We start from the raw sequence: 17848 nt of genomic DNA, 5'->3' as shown, positions 1-17848 counted from the left end.
TAGAAACCATTGGTAAAATCTTGATATTTCTTACGGAATTCATGCTTCCCCATGCAAAGTGAGTGGAGAAGGAAACTAGAAAATGGTTCCATTCAGATGAGGGGTTAACCATCTCCCCGTTTTTAAATCTTCACAGGACTTCCCTCCAAAGTTTACATAATCCCGGATTATTTCTCAGAAGTGTTATAGCAAAGTACAGCATTATTATTTTGAAGTAAAACTCACAACGCTAGACTTTGAATTTATTTAGACCTATGATGATGTTTCATTTATTTTGTCAATATCACCAAACGTGTTGTAACTTCATATGGACGGTGAAACTGAGGAACCAGGAAGGGTTACACACAAATCAATGTAAGCAAGTCCCACAGCCTAGAGAGCACCAGGGAAAAGGGCAGGATATGGTGTTAGTTGTCCCAACTCAGGTTCTGAGGCAGGGCCTCAGGAGGGGGTGTAGTTCTAGATGTTTCAGAGAACAGGACCAGAACTAACAAGGAGGAATGACAGAGAGGCAGGTTTCAGCTCAATGCAGTCGAGAATTTCCCAATAGAACAAGATGTCCTGTGAGTTGTTGAGTGTCCCCTCCTCCTGCTGAAGTATTCAAGTTCAGACTGGATGGCCATTACCAGAGATTAGGAAGGGGACATGAGGTTTGCCACTCTGCTTTGATGTTCCAGGGGCCCAGGGTGCAGATGAGGGAGAGTCAGGAAGTGTTCGTGGCTGTGATCCTGATACGAATCTTCAAAGACCCAGGCGCGGCCCCTGTATCAGCCCAGGCTTCTTTCTTTACTCTCTTCTGGTCAACTTGTCTTTCCTCGGCACCCTAAGCCATTCTGAGCCCACTGGAACTTTTTACACTTGACTTCCACTTGGGTTAAGTACTTGCTTCCTGATGTGTGAGGTAGCCTTTTATTCATTTTGGTTTTGAACAGACCTCTTTCAAGTTGGAACGTGTTCCCTACTTTCAGTATTCTGGGATTTTGAGAATGATTCCGTGAAGCTACTGTCTGACTTTCTTTATCATTCTATAGCCTCTCCTAGATTTCATCTTCCAAACCATGACCCTCATATATCAAATCATTTTCATACTAAAATCTGTCAGTCACCTTGATAATTTTGCTGTCTTTCTTTGGATCTTTTCCACCTCTTTTTGTGCCATCTTCAAGTGGAATGCCTGGAACCTTCGGCAGATTTTCAGCTTATATATACTACAGTTTTATACATGTTTACTCTGTAGGAAACAGTGTGGTGTATATTTTTAAAAATGCATGATTTTAGGGCATAGAAAATACTGAATCTTTTACTGACTGATGGGCTGCGCAGCTTTGGGAAAGTTATTTAATCAGCCACTTTGAGCATCAGTTTCCACATTTGCAAAATGGAGAGAAGAATATGTACCTTAGTTATTCATGAGGATAAACAATGTGGCATTTAAAAGCCTGGTATATGGCCTTGCACACAGCAGGCACTGAATAATTTAGAGGAGAAGAAGAAAGAGAAAGTTCCCATTGTTGGTTATGTCTTTTCAATAGTGGAAGACATCATTTAATGTAGTAGGTAATAAACATTTTTGTAAAGTACTTTTTGAACCTCTCTGTAAGATTCAAATTTCTCTTGGTCATATTCGTTTAAATTGGTCTATTTCAGTCATGTATGTAAAGACATTGCATTTATATTGTGAAAGTAGATTAAACTTATGGCCTTGCATCTTTACAAACATAAGTAGATAATATATGAGACCTATACAGTGTTAGACCATTGTCTTCTGTTTACTGTTTAGATAGCGTTAACATCTCCCAGAAGCAAGAGCTATGGCGGGAGAAGTGGGAGAGGCACAACTTGCCAAGCAGAAGGCTCTCTCGGCGTTCCATCAGCAAGGAGAGATGGGTGGAGACACTGGTGGTGGCCGACACAAAGATGATTGAATACCATGGGAGTGAGAATGTGGAGTCCTACATCCTCACCATCATGAACATGGTATGCCATACTACATGGGGGCTGGGGCAGCTGGTGAAGAGATGTCATTAGAAATGCTTACATAGGGCCGGGCGCGGTGGCTCATGCCTGTAATCCTAGCACTTTGGGAGGCCAAGTTGGGTGGATCATGAGGTCAGGGGTTCGAGACCAGCCTGATCAGCATGGTGAAACCCCATCTCTACTAAAAATACAAAAATTAGCTTGGCATGGTGGCGGGCGCCTGTAATCCCAGCTACTCAGGAGACTGAGGCAGGAGAATTGCTTGAACCCGGGAGGCCGAGGTTGCAGTGAGCCGAGATCATACCACTGCATTCCAGCCTGGGCAAAAGAGTGAGACTCCATCAAAAAAAAAAAAAAAAGCTTACATAAATAAGAAAGGCCTTTCTTTGGTCCTTTTAACTTATTTTTATAAATATATATGTGAAACTAGTACTTGCCTAAGGATGAATATGGATGAAAATTCAGGATAAATTAGTCTTTCCCTTAAAATTGTATATCCTGGGAACATTTTATCATTTATTAGTTACATATTTCTAGTAGGTATTTAGCAGGTGACTCAATCCTTTTCGTGCAGCTTTGTCTCATCAGTTTATGTTAGTAAACCAAAGGGGTAAACTGAGGCAAAGAACTAGAACATAATTTCCTCAAAGTAGTTAGAAATATAATTGGAATAAAGTTAATGACTCCTAATTTAAAGCTTTCTATTTGCATTATTGATGCTGTCTGCCTTCAAGAGGATGTTAGTCCTATTGAGATGGGAAAAGGTATTTGCCTGAGTGACTGATAATAAAAGAGGAGAATACTGTGGGCTGGGTTAAGAAAAGAAAAATGTTAATCCTTCAAACACACAGCCAAGCAATCACCCTGAAAGACTGTCTTTAAATATTGTCATGTGGAATGAGCCATGGGCACATTTCACTCTTCTTAGCACACCACCCAACATTTCTGATCTATAAAAAAACCTTTATTTTATGTGCATTACAATGCTATTGTCTCCTCTGGTGTTTATTTATTATCTCTTCATGTGGAGCTAATGGTTTTCTATTTCTGACCCTAGGTCACCGGGGTGTTCCATAACCCAAGCATTGGCAATGCAATTCACATTGTTGTGGTTCGGCTCATTCTACTTGAAGAAGAAGAGGTAACATTTTCCCTTCGCTATTCTGCTATATATCCTCACACTTCCTACCTCCTTTTTTCAGGGGAGTTCTTGGTAGACAAGAAAGAGGGTACCAGAAAGTGTTTGGAAGTCTATTGAGAAGGAAAATATTATTTCTGTGTTATTCTCTTGGGAATTCGGTGATACTGAGAGGGATATGGATATGGATATGGATAATATTTCCAAAATATACATAGTTGGAGTCTCTAGACAGTCATTGCATCTAATAACATAAACATAAGACTCATCGCAGTCACCAAAGATGTTCTGCAAAAGAAATAGACTAAATCACGACATGGTTGGATAGTTTCAGTAAAAGGTAAGAAAAACATGGAAATGTTGAACCTTTGATACTATTAATTTACTTCTTGCATATTTAACACAAGTCTCTCAGATTTAGGACTTCTTGTCTATCTGCGCATTTACCTTTGGGGATTTCATCTGTTTAAATGTAAGAGATTTATATTTCATCTATGTCCTGAGACTCTCAATTGATACCTCCAACTAAGATGTCTTCGTTGAGCTTCAGGCTCGTATCCAATTACTTATTTGAAATCTCCACCTGAATGTGTCAAAGTCCATTCAGTCATGAAAACTTAATAAATCCAGAAAGGAACTTTGATTACTCCCTGCCTAAATCATCTCAATTCTGCCACCTCCATTCCCCAAATCACCACCTTACCCAACAGTACTATTATGCATTGGTTACGTAAGCCCAGGAGATATTCTTGATTCCTTTTATCATATCTTTCACATCCAATAGCAAGGCCCACTGTGGTCTTACTTCCAAAATACGTCTCAAAACCACCTACTGCTCATCATCTCCGCAGTCATCACATTGGTTTGGCCTTATCATATCTTGCATAGGCTACTGCAGTGAACTCCCAAATGGTTGCTTCCTATTTTCAGCCTTGCCATCAGAATTCATTCTCCATGGATGTTCATTTTAAATGCAGCCATAATTGATCATTTTAAACACAAACTGAGGTGCTGCACTGCGCAAAACCCTTTAATGGCTTTCTGGTTTTTTTATACAACAAATTCAAAATTTCTTGCTATGACCTGTGGAGACTTTCATGATCTTGCCTCCATCTGCCTTTCTGGTCTTTGCTTATGTTACTCTCTCCTTGTTTCCTACTCTCACACTCACTGTCTATGCACTTGTGGTTCCCAATGCCTGAAACATCCCTCTCCTGGTTCTGCACATGACTGGCACCTTCTCATGCCTCATGCCTCATGCTCTGTAAATGCTCCGTAAATGCTGCCTCTTCAGAGAGGTCTCAGTGACCAATTTATTCAAAGTAGACCCCTCTTATTGCTTTTCATCACAGGATGATGGCAGTCTCACAATTCATCATGATTCTGTGTATTCGTTTACTCTTTTTTTTGCCTATCACACCTCTACCAGAATGTGAATTCCATGAGGACAGAAGCCATGTGTCTTTTTTCTGTTAGATCCCCAACACCTAAAACAGTGCCTTGGATACAAATGAATGAATGAAGTGAAATGTAATGAATGGTAGGACCAGCCAACTGACGAAATGCCCTTGCAATCTATAGAGCTTAACCAGCAGCTGGAATATGTAAAGAACAGCATCATTCATCTCCCCATCAGCAAGAGACCTGCAATCAAAATGCCAAGGGAAGGCTTATTGTTTTCTTGACAGGAAAAGTCTCCATGATCATGTGTGTTAGAAGTTTATTTTTAAAACAATCTGTGGAGTGGGGATCCATTTTTTCTTCTTTCCCCTATAACCCCATCTCCCTTTGTCACCTGAAACATACTTTGGGTATCTTGGAATACCAATGGGTATGTCATTTCCCTTCCTGTGGTCTTTTATTAAGAAAATGTATCCAAAACTTGGAAAACAGGCAACATGAAAACTATATATCCTTTCAATGTTTAAAGACACCTCTATGAAAATGTAACTGGTTGTTTACCATTGATTGGGGCACAGATGTGGTAAAGTTAGATGTTGACATGTAGTAAATGATAGGGTACAAATGGTTTTTGCCTAGTAGAGGCGAAAATGATTTGTGTCCAGCAGAGAAGATAATTCTGAAGATGGTTTTATTGGTTGGTGGAACCAGACCAATAAAAACTGGTATCTAATTTTGTATCTAACTTAGCAATCTCATTCAGCAGTTCTCCCCCACTGGCTATAGCTGCGTCAGTTTTTTGCATCTGCCTTTGAACCAGCTTTGCCATCTTGCCTATCCCCTCATTAAGGAACCAAATTATCTTGCCTGTCTCCTCACTAATGAGTTAAATACATCTTGAACATGTGCTCACTATATATTTATATGAGAATTGTGTTTTTGACTTTTGAAAAGCATGCTTTGATACCTTGGAGAAAACATTTTCTTTTTCATACTGGTTGAGCACATAGGCATTCCTAGATACAAATGTGAAGAAACATTTAGCATTTTCAGACTAAAAAAAGAAAAACAAAGAGAAAGCTACTTCTGGACGTAAGAAGGAAAAATCCTTGGGTTTGAATTGCTGTCATATAAAACAGAAGGAAAAATCTTGACCCTCTGTAGTCCCAGCGGCACCACTGGTAGGATTTCATAATGTGGCTTCCACGGATCAGGCCCCTTTAAACTCCACATCTCTTCATTCCCGAGAAATAATGTCACCAGGGCATCTCCGTGGCATGTTGATGCCAGTGAAGTTGTTGAAGGAGCTTGATTGGCCACTGCCCCCTGACTCCATCACAATCACATTGTTTCTCCTCTTCTCTACCAACCTGGTTTTGCAAGTGTAAAGAGACGCACATGGCTTGCTTCAGGAAGCCATGACTCTCTACCTCCCAGTTGCCAAATATTATCCTCATTCAAGCTTTTATGGAGTCTCTAATTGGTACGGGGTTCACAAGTTAACAGAAGAATTGCAGTCCACAATTCTCATTTTCCTAATTCCTAGGAAACGGCTCAAGCCATTCTTCACATGTGTGACTAATAAGCAGCCCAACAACAGACAGCAATGATTCCAGCCCTTAACTAATGTCACCATGGCAGGCACAGGAAGCAGAGTGTGAGGTTCAGTGCTATGACTCCTTTGAGCAAGTTGACCTGTGTTCAACAACTCTAAGGAAGTTACATCATTGCTCCATGCCCATTTTTCTTAATCCATAATGAGAAGAGAGTTGTGGATCATCAGGCTTATGTCAAATCCTGTGCTAGCACCAGGGATGCAAATATGAACACAAGTCCCATTTCCTGATTCTGAGGAACTTTGAGTCTACTGCACAAAAGTATGAAAATAGAAAATTCAAGTTGAGATTGGCATAAGTATAAAAGTACTGCAACAGGAAAGGGTACTTGGATGTCTAAGATGGGATTTTAGAAAATAAAAAGGAATTAACTAGTGAGGAAGTGATATGGTAAGGCTAATTGAATCATGTGAGTGGTTTCCCCCTTGCTGTTCTTGTGACAGTGAGTGAGTTCTCATGAGATCTGATGGTTTCATAAGCGGCTCTTCACCCTCTGCTCGGCACTTCTCCCTCCTTCCACCTTGTGAAGATGCCTTGCTTCCCCTTCACCTTCCACCATGATTGTAAGTTTCCTGAGGCCTTCCGAGCCATGCTGAACTGTGAGCCAATTAAACCTCTTTCCCTTATTAATTACCCAGTCTTGGGCAGTTCTTTTATAGCAATGTGAAAATGGACTAACACAGGAAGGAAATTCCAGGTGGAGGTACCTGCATGGACAGTGGCTTTATTCTTAAGCCAGCACTATGCATATGAGAGGCAGTGGACATATCACTGATATTGGACCACACAATGGGAGGTTGAGAAGTTTTGTTGTGATACAAGGGAAACAAAGTGATTGTGCTAGAGGCAGGAGAGAAAGCAGCCAATCAAAACCTGCCCATCTCCACTCGCACTTGAGTTTGTCCCGTGTTGCTCATGTCTGCACATGACATTATGATCCTTTCAGTTGCAGAAGCCAGAAATCTGGATGCACTGATGATACCTCCTTCTCTCCCTCCCATGTCAAGTCTGTTATCAGGTACTGACCGTTTATCTGATCGTCTCCATTTATATCACTTCAATTAAAGCTACAGTGTTCTCTTTTCTGGACTATAGTGGTATATACTTTCTGGTCTACTCAAAACCAGTTGAATTTCTTTTCCTCTTGTTTCCTCGATGTAGTCAGGATAATCTGAAAATGGTATTCTGATCTACCCACTCTCCTGCCACCCCTTCTGCAACCCCCACACCTGGCTCAGTTTAGTCCAGTGGTTTTCTGATTTCCTTTCTCATCTCTCACTATTCCTGCCTTTGCTCTTGAGAGGTAGCAATAGTCTTATTCATCAGGGTTTTTCAAGGCCTCCCTCTGGTCTTGTTGTTGCCTGGACTGTCTTCTTGTCTTCCTTTAGTTAACAGCCTAATCTCTCAAATCACAGCTCCAGTGTCACTTCCATGGAGAAGCCTTTCCTGACCCCCTTTCCTAGTAAGATTCTGTTATTGACTCCCATAAAAGTACGTTTCTCCTCCACAGCATGTTTCACAGTTGTAATCTTAGATCTATTTGATTGATACAGTTTCCTCAATTAGTATGTAAGACTTAAGAGCAGAAGTTGAGTTTGATGTTGCTCACTGGTATATAATAGACCCTTAATAAATATTTGTTCAAATATTACATAGGAGAAAGTGTGCAAATGAGGCCAGCAGTCTGTCAGTGAACCAGGGCCAATGGCAACCAAGTTGCCATGGGCCTTGTGGCCACATAAGGACTTTGGATCTAATCCTGTGGGAGATTCTAGATTATTCCAAACCAACAAATGGAATTAGAGAGATCACTCAGGCTCTGTGGAAAGTGTGTGAGGTAGGGAATCCCGAGATTGAGTCTCTGAGATAGATTCCTTTTATCAGTGACTTTCTATCACTCTTATCTTTCTTATTCTAAATACGTCTCATAGGTAACACAATTTGGGGCTTTATTTTTCTGCGGTGAGTTTCAAGAGACTTTGAGGTTAGGGTATACACAAAAGATGCAGCTTGTTTGTCAGTTACTGCCATCTAAAGACCACTACGGGATTTCATCACATTTTGAGAATAAATTGGAGTACTGGGTGTAAAACTCACTTTGGAACAATTTGGAGGCTTTCTCATAGGCTAGATAGTCATATTTCAAAGTAGTGGAAACTGAGGTAACTGAGGAACACAAAACCATGTTCTGAAAAGACGTGTCAAACATATTAAGAAACTATGGGCCAAGAAAACAGACAGTGGGTTCAGATAGGAGCCAGTTTGCTCTCACTCCTGTCATGTCCCTGTCTATCCCTTAATTGAGCTCTGATTTTCATTTTATGGCCCAAATTCTATCCTTTTAATTTTCTCCTAGGACTTGGACACAAACTTGACCTCTAAGCCCTTTCCATTTTAAACCAATTTGTTTGATGCTCCATCCCGGCTTCCCTCTTGCCCAGGGGTTAGGGATGGGATTAGACTCTTCCCTCCAATTCTTGTGAGCAGCTTGACACCATGGAGAGTACCAGATTTATCATTAGTTCCACTGCTTGCTAGCCATATAATTTTGGTAGGTTACTTAACTTGTCCGTGTCTCCATTTCCTCATTTTGTAAAATAGTGATAATTATATGTATTTCATAGCATTGTCATGAGAATCAAAAGTCTTTATTCATGTAATACTTAGCATTGTATCTGGCTTGTAGAAACTGCTCAGTAAGTGTTACTTGTTAATGTCAGTCTTATTCTTTTTATCATCATCATCGTCATTAACTCCCACAAACACCCTGTAAGCTTATTAATACTATGCTCATTTCATAAGGACTTCAAAATCCTTGCAGGAAAATAAAAGACCTAAAGGACAAAATCAGGATCATAAAATGTTGGAGACTTCTTTTAAGAACAAGATAGAGACAAAACTGGAATAAGAGTGAGTTGGTTGAAGCCAAGTGAATCCCATCCTAGGTGACTATGCCATCCAGCAGAGGAGTCCAATGGTGTTGGGCCAGCTTGAAGGTACAGCAGTAGGGCTGACAGCAGCAAGAAGGAGATAACCACTTTCACAAAGAAATTCTTCTTGGTGTACTGAAAGTGGTTTAGTGTTGAGTCTACCTTTTTTTTTTTTTTTGGAAACTCTAGAGTTAAAAGCCTCTTGATTTTAAAAATTCAGGCTGGTGGTTTATCCCTCCCCACAGCTGATGTGTGGGTCTGTATTGTTCTTTCAGGGTAAATATCAAAAATACTGGCAAAGAATTTTTAGACTTATTCTTTGTGTGTGTGTGTGTATGTGTGTGTGTAAGACAGAACAGAGTGTTACTCTGTTAAGCAGGCTGGAGTACAGTGGCACATAGTTCCCTGTATCTTTGAATTACTAGCCTCAAGCCATCTTCCCACCTCAGCCTCCCAAGTAGCTAGGAATACAGGCACTTGCCACTATGCCTAGCTATTTTTTTTAAAAGATGGGGTCTCACTATGTTGCCCAAGCTGGTCTTGAACCTTAAAAAAAGTATCCTTTCCTCTGGTAATCAGACAAGTTGTCCCTTAGACACATGAGAAGTTTCAGACTAAACCTTTTACAGCTTGTCTCTTCTGTGCTCATCCTCTTTCTTTCAGTAGCGTAAGTCTGACTAGCAGAGCATGGTCAGATTGTGCATTAAGTCAAAAACTGCTATCAAAAATTCCAAGAGAAATCAGTACAAGATTTTTTCATTATAGAGAGAGCTTACAAAGAGAGAGAACAATTTATAACAGAAGCATGTTCTTGCAAAATTATTTCCCATGTGGAGCTATTTTATGAGCTTTTTATGATTTCCCCTAGGTCAGCTTCCTGTCCCGTTAATTCACGTACACAAATGTATAGAAAAGGGGAAGTGGAAAGTGAATTGGATTAGCTTGAGAAGATGAAGTGGAAAAAAAAATAAAAAGAGGAATCTATTTTTGTTTGCAAAGGAAATGAGGAAAAAAATAGTGTGAATGGGGGTTTGTTTTGAATGCTCAAATAGTTTCCAGGATGCTTTATGGAAAATGTTTAGCACAAGTTCCCTCACATTTATTGTGAGCCATCATAGTCTCTCTGAAGTCCTGTTGCATTTTTTGTGTGCTTAGGGCTGCCTCATTTTAATCCATAACTAATTACTATTCTCAAGGCTCCTGCGATAGAGAGCATTCTGTAAATTAAATGAGTGTTTCTTGGACTTAACCCCTTCTGAGACTTAGAGATTAAGACGCTGAAGAGGTTGAAAAAAAATGTGCTCAATTACAGCTTTCTGTGACATTTAATAGAAAAGACACTGTCCCTGAATTTGTGTTAAATGTCACATATTACAGATGGAAGTTCTACACCAGGGCAAAGTATCAAGCTGTAGGTAATCATCAACCCAATTAATTGTGCACTTGCTTTGTCTGCACGAGGAATTTTAAATAGGAATGGGAAGAAAGCAAGAAAGATTTTGAGAGTAGACTTAAAGCCCTAGCATTTTTTCCCCTCATCAATGACTATCTCTCAGGTTATTTCAGAATTACTCTTATAGCAAAACTGGAATGTAAGAAGAATATCCTATGTTGATATTTTATTTTACTATTCAGCTTCTTTCCCTCTCTTTTACTCTTTCCCCAACAGCCCTGCTGCTAGAAATCTCAACAACCATGCAGACCTGTCCATATATTTAGGTGGTCCAACCTTAACGTGGTTCTCACTACTGCTTGATCACCTTTTCTCTGTTATCCTCCTTATTCCTGTCAAGAACTAGTCAGGGTCTGTGTTTTAGTCCATCACCTGCTGCTCCATTCTGTATAACAAAATAGCACAGACTAGGTCATTTATAAAAAACAGAAGTTTAGTTGGCCCATAGTTCTGGAGACTGGGAAGTCCAAGAGCATGGCACCAGCATCTGGTGAGTGTCATTCCATGGTGGAAGGCATCACATGGCAAGCAAGCATCCAAGATAGAGAGAGAAAATAGGACTGAACTCATCTTTTTCATCCCTTCAATAACAAACTCAATCCCATAATAACCATTAATCCATTTACAAGGAGTCTTAATCACCTCTTAAAGGTCCTACCTCCCAATGTCTTTACATTGGCAATCAAATTTCAACATGATTTTTCGAGGGGACATTCAAGCCATAGCAATCTAAGATTTTACCCTGCTTGCAAGCTAACAAGTTAGTCTGCCATGCTTTTATGAATGCAATGCTGGCAGAAAACATGAAAATTCTGAGTCACAGACCAAGGACTTTATTGCTCACAGCATAATGGGACATGAGCATCAGTTTGCACCTGTCCCTCTTGTCCCGTAAGTTGCACTGAGGTGTTGCAGGCAGCCCAAGTGTATGCTATGCATACAGTGGGTTTTATCCCAGCTTAAGACTCCCAAAATAAGAAAGCCCCAATCCTTTAAAATAGATTTTAAGCAAACTTACTCAACTTTTGCCCCAGAGGAAGCCATCACCTTTGTTATTAAGGATATAAAGTAAATCTTTCCTTTTCCCCGGAAAAATGTTATCTTCTAAGGCTGCTTCCTTTACAACATCCTTCAAAGGATACTCCAGAACAAAACCTATGTCTTTGGTCAGATGATGTGCAGAAACATGAGACATCCATGTAGAATCTTCTCCTAGCAGTTCCTATTACAGGCACTGGAATTATTATTGCAGATTTTCTACTGAATTCTCAAACTTCTGGCCTCTTTACTGCCCCTTCCCTGACCCATAGGAGAACATGCCTCTTTGGTAGTTTATCACAAAACCTCCCATTCACCTAGTCTTTACTTTTCCTGGCCTCAAGGATATATTCTCTCTCTTTTCTCCTTTCCTTCATGGGTGGTGTGCATCCTCAGTTTTGTCAGTCAGTATACCTGCTGTAAACCAGGATATATTCAATGCCTGAGACAAGGAGAAGAATAAACCTCAATTCTTGTTCTGGAGGAGCTAAGAGGAAAACAGGCATACAGTTTGATTATTACGATCTAGCACAGGAAGTGCTGTGAACCAAATATGAAGAAGGTATATTGGCAGGAACCTAAACCAGACTAGGGGGCAGGGAAAGCTTCCTGGAAATGCCCAAATTAAATCTTAAAGAATGAGTAGAGGTTGAATGGGTTAAAGGGGGTAAGAGAAAAAGGCAATCTAGGAAGAGGGAACATATTGAAGAAAGGAAAGTGTGTGGGAGTATGTGACGGGGATCTGAGGGAGTGCTAATACAAGCAGTTGTTGCTGGAGCATAAACTGTGAGGTTGCAAATGAAGCGAGAGCTTCCTGGAGGCTAGACTTCGAAGGATCTTGAGCCATGGGTCATGATATGGACAGACTTTTGTTTTGATCCACCTGGCAACAGTGAGGAGGATGGATTTGAAAAGGGCCAGGATATTGTAAACCAAGCATAAAATGAAGGTTTGGGCTAAGGATAGTAAGTAGCAAAGATGTAGAGGAGGTAAAATTAGCAGTGCATGATGACAGATTGGGATGCAGGATATGGGAGGAGAGGGAGCTAACAAGACACTGGCATTTCTAGATTGGGCAACTGGGCTGATGGTGGTTCCTGCAACCACAGAAGGCACAGAAGGAATCGCAGGTTGAAGTGGGAGGAAAGGATTTCGGGGATGCTGAGTTGGAAGTACCTGTGGAGGTGACCATCAGGAGATTTAGGTTCATAAATTTGAACTCTGGGAGAGGTTTGGAATGAGATACAGATGTGCGAGCCAACAATCATATTTTGGAGTGATTTCTAAAACTATGACTGATTGAGAGTGAACTAAGCAATGAACCAAAGGAAAGGCAGAAGAAGAAGGGCTCACAGAGGAGCCCGGGAAGTGGACAGAGAGTAAGAAAAGAACAGAGGTAAGGATCTCGAAAGAAGAGGTTATCTGCTTTTCTGTTTGTCTCCTCAGTGAGGGTAGGATCGTGAGGTTGAGGAGTAGAAATAAGCCATAATCATTCATTGGTTAATTGCTAAGTCTTTCCAATTATTCAAAGCAGAGTTTAGAGAAGTCCTCAATAGTTTGGAAACCACTAGTCCTAAACTCACAGCTGCAAACCTGTGTTCCAAGCCCTGCTCTGCCAATGCCTGCTTTGTGACTTGGCTAAGGTACTGTCCCTCACTCTTTAAATGAGACTATTAAATGCATAATTCCTGGAGCCCTTCAGGGAAATGGGCTCTTCATTATGATGAAAACACTGGAGGCAGCATTTGGAATGCAACATCTGGAAGATGACTCTGCTTTCTCCACAATGATGAAGGTGGGTCCTTGCTGACACTGAATTTGGTTCAGGAATGTGGGAGACTGGACCTTTGTCAACATTCACTTTTTCCAAACAGACACACAGAGATTGGAATGTAAGATTTTCAAAACGGTGATTCAAGCCAATGTATAAAAGGACAATATTGAAAGATAGAGCTTTTCAGATCTGATAAAATCCCCCTTTCAAGAGTGTGCCCTTGCCAGGGACTCTGTGAGCTAAGGGAGAACAAGAGCTCTATTTCTGCCTGTGTAGCTGCTTCAACTCTAATAAGCTTTTATATTCATGGCTATTTAATTAGGGATCTTAATTAACTTTTGTGTGGGTGTATCCATGTGTGAGTGTGTGGATGTAGAATAGCGTGGATGTGTGTGTGTATGTATGTGGATGCGTGTATATGTATGCGTGTGTATGTGGCTCTGTGTGTATGTATGTGGCGCTGTGTGTATGTATGTGGGTGTGTATATACATGTGTGGGTGTGTATGTATGTGGGTGTGCGTATGTGATGTGGATCTGTGTGTATGTGTGTATATATGTGGATGTATGTGTGTATGTATGTGGGAGTGTGTGTATGTGAGTATGTGTATGTGAGTGAGTGTGTATGTGTGTGTGTATGTGAGTATGCGGGTTTGTATGTGTGTGAGTGTGTGTGTATGTATGTGGGTGCGTGTATGGATGTGGGTGTGTGTGTATGTGAGTGTATGTATGTGAGTGAGTGTGTATGTGTGTGTGTATATGTGAGTATGTGGGTTTGTATGTGTGTGAGTGTGTGTGTATGTGAGTATGTGGGTGTGTGGGTGAGTATGTGGGTGTATGTATGTGGGTGGGTGTGTATGTGAATATGTGGGTGTATGTATGTGAGTATGTGAGTGTGTTTATGTATGTGGGTGTGTGTATGTGGGTGTGTGGGTATGTGAGTGTGTGGATGTGTGTGTATGTATGTGTGTGTGTATGTATGTGGGTGGGTGTGTGTATGTATGTGGATATGTGTTTGTATGTGGGTGTGTATGGGCATGTATGTGGGTGTGTATGGGTATGTGAGTATGTGGGTGTGTGTATGTATGTGGGGGTGTGTGTATGTATGTGGATATGTGTATGTAAGCATGTTGGTGTGTGTGTATGTGAGTATATGGGTGTGTGAGTATGTGTATGTATGTGTGTATGTATGTGGGTGTGTGTGTGTATGTATGTGGATATGTGTGTGTTTGTGAGTATGTGGGTGTGTATGGGTATGTGAGTATGTGGGTGCGTGGTTGTGTGAGTGCATGGGCTCTTTCTACCCACTGTAACTCATCTGAAAGACTGTAGGTTCCCTTCGATTCAAAGGTACGAGTTCTCACATATAATCAGTGAGTAATCTGCATAGGATCATACCAGAAAGTGTTACAAGATCTTCTATTGCAACCCTGCAGTCTTGGTTCAGACCAGTTATTTTTAAGATGTTTTTGTATTTTTCTGTTTGTTTTGAGTTCATTGTACATTCACATGCAGTTGTAAGAAATAGTACAGAGAAATTCCTTTTACCCTTCATTCATTTTCTCCTAATGGTAACATCTTGTGTAGTCTTAGTACAATAAGACAACCCAGAACGTGATATTTCAACAATTCCACCTACCTTCAGATGCACACAGTGGTGTGTGCATGCGCATGACCATGTGTGTATACATTTAGTTCTATGCAATTTTTGTCACACGTATAAGTTTGTGTGACCATCACCACAATTAACATTAGAACAGTTCCCTCACAAGCATCCCTCGTGCTACCCTTTCGTACCTTTTTACTTCCCTTCCACCTACCTACCTGATCCCTGAAAAGCACTAGTCTGCTCTGTAATGATATATCTGTATGATTTTTGTCATTTCAAGAATGTCGTATAAATGGAATAATACCAGATGTGACTTTTGAGACTGGATTTTTTTCATTCAGCATAATTTGTTTAAGATCCACTCAAATTGTGTGTATCAAGAGTTTGTCCCCTTTTTGCTAAGTGGTATTCTATAATATGTGCCTATTTGTTTAACCATTCACCCACGGAGGGACATTTGGGTTGTTTCCAGGTTTTAGCTATTATGAATAAAACTACTATAGACGTTCAACTACAGGTTTTTGTGGGAACATAAGTCTTCACTTCTCTGGAATAAAGGCACAGGAATGCAAATTGCTAAGTTATATGGTCATTGCCTATGTAGGGTTTTGTTTGTTCGTTTGTTTGTTTTTTGAGATGGAGTCTCGCTTTTGTCACCAGACTGGAGTGCAGTGGCACAATCTCGGCTCACTGCAATCTCCACCTCCCAGGTGCAAGCAATTCTCCTGCCTCAGCCTCCTGAGTAACTGGGATTACAGACGCCTGCCACCGTACCGGGCTACTTTTTGTACTTTTAGTAGGGACGGGGTTTCACCATGTTGGCCAGGCTGGTCTCAAACTCCTGACCTCAAGCGATCTGCCCACCTCAGCCTCCCAAAGTGCTGGGATTATAGGTGTAAGACACTGTGCCCGGCCACCTATGTAGTATTTTTAAGAAACTACCAAACTGTTTTTCCATAATGACTGCACCATTTTCCACTCTCACCAGCCGTGAATGATTCAGTTTTACCACATCCTCACCAGCATTTGGGTGTTGTCATGATTTTTTATTTTACCCATTCTGGTAAATGTGAGTAATATATCATTGTGGTTTTAACTTGCAATTCCCTGATAGCTAGTAATGTTGAATATCTTTTTATGTGCTTATTTGCTGTTTGTATAACCGCTTTGGTGATGTGTCTCTTTACGATATTTGCCTATTTTCTTATTTTTTTTATTGTTGAGTTTTGAGAGCTCTTTACATATTTTAAATATAAGTCCTTTGTCAAATATAGGGTTTACAAGTATTTTCTCCCACACTGTAGCTCATCTTTTTATCCTCTTCATAAAGTTTCTTTGAAAGCAAAAGTGTTTAATTTTGATGTGATCCAATTTATCAGTTTTTCCTTTTGTTAATTGTGTTATTAGTGTCAAGTCTATAAATTCTTTGCCTATCCCTAGGTTCCTAAGATTTCCTATGGTTTTTTTTTTTTCCTAGAAATTTCACAGTTTCACATTTTATATTTAAGTCTATGATCTTATCAAGATTTTTGTACCAGCTGTGAGGTTTTGATTGAAATTCTTCTCTCTCTCTCTCTCTCTCTTTTTGTTTATTTGTTTTTGGCCTCTGGATATCTAGTTGCTCTAGCACTGTATATTTATTTTTCCCAAGTGCAAATAATGCTTTATAATCTGGATTTGAATTTTTCACTACGAATTTCTTAATCTAAGACTTTTGCCTTTGTTTTAATACTATACCTTCTGGTCTTCAACTCATATATTCAAGAAGTGCAGAATAAGCGTAATATTAATTTAAGTAAAAGCTTAACAGATCTTCTACATTATAGAGTGCAAATATAGTGATGTATTCCAAAAGTGAATGGAATTATTCCCAGGTCATACTATTCACACAATAAACACAAACAGTAGAACTAATAACATATCCAACGTGATGCCTGGACTTTATCTGTTGGTACAGGATTCATTGTGGAACATTTCACAGATTGAGTATGGCTTGGGTAAGAGCTTCCCCATCCCCAGGGGCAACATCCTCATGGGCAACGTGAAACGTTGTCAAAAGTTTCAGGGACCTGGATGATATCACTGCAACAAACAAAAGACTGTGGTAGAAAACAGGAGAAAGACTAGAGAAAGAGTATTCTTTTTTTATGGAAAAGAGCTTTAGAAATAACCATAATAATCCAGGGAGGACTGTAAAGAATTACAATTTGCTGAACATAGACATGTTCAATTTTATTCTAAAGTTTCGAATAAAATTTCTAACAATTGTCCGAAAGTTTGTGTCCACCAACTAATTGTATTGATTATATTCAGACCATTGTTTTTCTATTTTCAAAAGAATGCAAAGCCCCATTTTTGTTTACTTTACATATCTTTATTAAAATGCATGTTTCACTGTTGTTTTAGTTTGAACACCTTTTATTTTGAATTGACTCTGCTTGCTGTCTGCAGTTTCTCCCCAAAAAACAAAGAAATTGAGAACTTGAGTTGCTATTGAATCAAGGTATTTGCCCTAAATATGTATCAGCAGTGGGAAAGTTACAGGTCTGATAAATGGTGACTGACTTGCAGGGTAAGAGGGAGGAACAAATCATCTAAGTATCTGATTGGAATCCTCCAGAGGCTGGTTGTGGTGGCTCACGCCTGTAATCCCAGCCCTTTGGGAGGCCAAGGCAGGCGGATCACTTGAGGTCAGGAGTTTGAGATCAGCCTGGCCAACATGGTGAAACCCCGTCTCTATCAAAAAATAGAAAAAGTAGCCAGGTGTGGTGGTGCAGGCCTATAGTCCCAGCTACTCAGGAAGCTGAGGCACAAGAATTGCTTAAACCCTGGAGGATTGTGCTACTGCACTCCAGCCTTGGTGACAGAGTGAGACCCTGCCTCACAAAATATATATATATATATATATATTTCT

At 40.2% G+C, this 17848-nt stretch overlaps 1 protein-coding gene across 1 annotated transcript in view; it reads left to right on the top strand.

Moving 5' to 3' along the window:
• The window catches only part of LOC105540271 (A disintegrin and metalloproteinase with thrombospondin motifs 12), a 234964-nt gene that overhangs the window by 70851 nt on the left and 146265 nt on the right, over nt 1-17848 (top strand). Inside the window, exons 3-4 of the mRNA XM_011980815.1 lie at nt 1781-1977; nt 3035-3118. Of these exons, the coding sequence (XP_011836205.1) occupies nt 1781-1977; nt 3035-3118 (281 nt within the window). The remainder of the gene's footprint in view (nt 1-1780; nt 1978-3034; nt 3119-17848) is intronic.

Source organism: Mandrillus leucophaeus, unplaced genomic scaffold (assembly GCF_000951045.1).
Source record: "Mandrillus leucophaeus isolate KB7577 unplaced genomic scaffold, Mleu.le_1.0 Scaffold218, whole genome shotgun sequence".
NCBI classification, from domain to species: Eukaryota; Metazoa; Chordata; class Mammalia; order Primates; family Cercopithecidae; genus Mandrillus; species Mandrillus leucophaeus.
This window is presented reverse-complemented; position numbering and strand designations above follow the sequence as displayed.